The sequence below is a fragment of the Stomoxys calcitrans genome, chromosome 1, assembly GCF_963082655.1.
Source record: "Stomoxys calcitrans chromosome 1, idStoCalc2.1, whole genome shotgun sequence".
NCBI classification, from domain to species: Eukaryota; Metazoa; Arthropoda; class Insecta; order Diptera; family Muscidae; genus Stomoxys; species Stomoxys calcitrans.
This window is the reverse complement of record NC_081552.1, coordinates 230,735,732-230,737,836: the sequence shown is the minus strand read 5'-3', so window position 1 is coordinate 230,737,836 and position 2,105 is coordinate 230,735,732. Positions and strand designations below refer to the sequence as shown.

Sequence of the window (2,105 nt, the reverse complement as noted above, 5' to 3'; positions counted from 1 at the left end):
CGTCGTCGCGTCGTTGTCCGCCGCAACCGTTACTAAACACAACGTTGTTACTCGTACCTGCACCCACCCTTCCCCTAAACCAGTGATGATCAATTTAGAGCGAATTTATTATAAACTTAGTAATTTATTACAATTTCTATAGCAAAAAAAAAGAAATTTATTTAATAAATTATTTCGAAAAAAAAAAAATTTTTCAAAAGTTTAGAACTCCCTAGGTGTGCAAGAAGTCAAGTCGAAAGACAATTCAGATTCTGTCAGGGTTTTTAATATGGCGAAAGCAGAACACCTAATGAAAACAGTTTAACGAAATCGCTGAATAACTGCGCCCTCTAGAGGGCCATATCTAAACATTGCCTGAGTTTGCCAGCCAGCAATCCCTACTGATATAGAATTTTAACAAATTTACGAGCGCTTAGGTCTATTAGATCGGAATGTGTGAGTTATGGCTTAAGAGGTACTCATGGCGGTTGCCTGCAATAGTATGCTGCTATATGGTATGTACGGACGGCCCAAGAGTAACTACAATTTACCACAAGGTGTGTGAACCTGCAGTTTTCATCATCGCTGCTAGGGTTTCAGGGGCTTAGAGTGGAAGAAAATATTTGGCGCCAAACTCAACTTTCAAACGGAATATAGAAAAATCGAAGAGAGAACGAAGACAGGAAGACAGTTGGAACTTCAGACTTATCCCCATTATGCGTCAATGTATCAGCATATACGGAGAGGCGATGTTATCTGGACACGGATACTATCGCTAGAACCCACACAGGAAGTAGTGTTAGTAGGTGATATAAGGCACACTCTCTTTCGTAGTCGCCGCTGGTGCAAAATATGGACAACATTAGAGGCGAAGATTGGGGAAATGAGAGCTGACAATATAATGATGAAGCTGAGCAGCAGCAAGGATAGCTGGAAGGCTGTGACAAATGTTGACAAGATGATAACCAAGTCTAAGAATGAAGACCTTGACGTGATAGTAGAAATATAACAACTGCTGTATGCTGAGGATATCAGGATGCAAGGACATTGAGAGATGTGATGCAACTGTCACAAAGGAAATCACTACGAGGTAATGGGGAAAGGGTGCTGAGGAGGTTCACATATCCAGAGAGAGTAAGAGAGAGAGGAAGAAAGAGAGGGAGATGAGGAGGGTACTAAGCTAGTAGATGTTCATCCTTCGGTCATTCGTATTTCCCAAGTTATGTTTGGGGGGTCAATACTTGCAAATGCAAATTTTGCCCATGAACATTCCACTAAGGAACAGGGGCAAACTTCTCACATATCAATGAGTGCAGTCCGATTCAAGTTTAAGCTCAATGATAAAGGGCCTCCTTTTTATAGCCGAGTCCGAAAGGCGTGCCGCAGTGCGACACCTCTTTCGAGAGAAGTTTTATTGGGTTGCCCAAAAAGTAATTCCGGATTTTTCATATAGTCGGCGTTGACAAATTTTTTCACAGCTTGTGACTCTGTAATTGCATTCTTTCTTCTGTCAGTTATCAGCTGTTACTTTTAGCTTGCTTTAGAAAAAAAGTGTAAAAAAAGTATATTTGATTAAAGTTCATTCTAAGTTTTATTAAAAATGCATTTGCTTTCTTTTAAAAAATCCGCAATTACTTTTTGGGCAACCCAATACATGGCATAGTACCTCACAAATGTTGCCAACATTAGGAGGGGAAAACCACGGTTGAAAAATTTTTTTCTAATGGTCTCGCCAGGTTTCGAACCCAGACGTTCAGCGCCATAGGCGGACATGCTAACCTCTGCGCTACGGTGGCCTCTGGTCAATACTTGCGAGAATATATTGGGTTGCCCAAAAAGTAATTGCGGATTTTTTAAAAGAAAGTAAATGCATTTTTAATAAGACTTAGAATGAACTTTAATCAAATATACTTTTTTTACACTTTTTCTCTAAAGCAAGCTAAAAGTAACAGCTGATAACTGACAAAAGAAAGAATGCAATTACAGAGTCACAAGCTGTGAAAAAATTTGTCAACGCTGACTATATGAAAAATCCGCAATTACTTTTTGGGCAACCCAGTAATAAATAATGTATGAAGTGTAGGTGAAACATGTAAAAGAGTGTAAAAGCGGACCGAATCTCATAT

At 39.5% G+C, this 2,105-nt stretch overlaps 1 protein-coding gene across 1 annotated transcript in view; it reads left to right on the top strand.

The window, feature by feature from the left end:
• The first annotated feature begins 703 nt into the window (after nucleotides 1-703).
• LOC131997636 (uncharacterized) overlaps nucleotides 704-2,105 on the top strand; it is a 12,569-nt gene continuing 11,167 nt past the window's right edge. Inside the window, exon 1 of the mRNA XM_059368795.1 lies at nucleotides 704-976. Within this exon, the coding sequence (XP_059224778.1) occupies nucleotides 704-976 (273 nt within the window). The remainder of the gene's footprint in view (nucleotides 977-2,105) is intronic.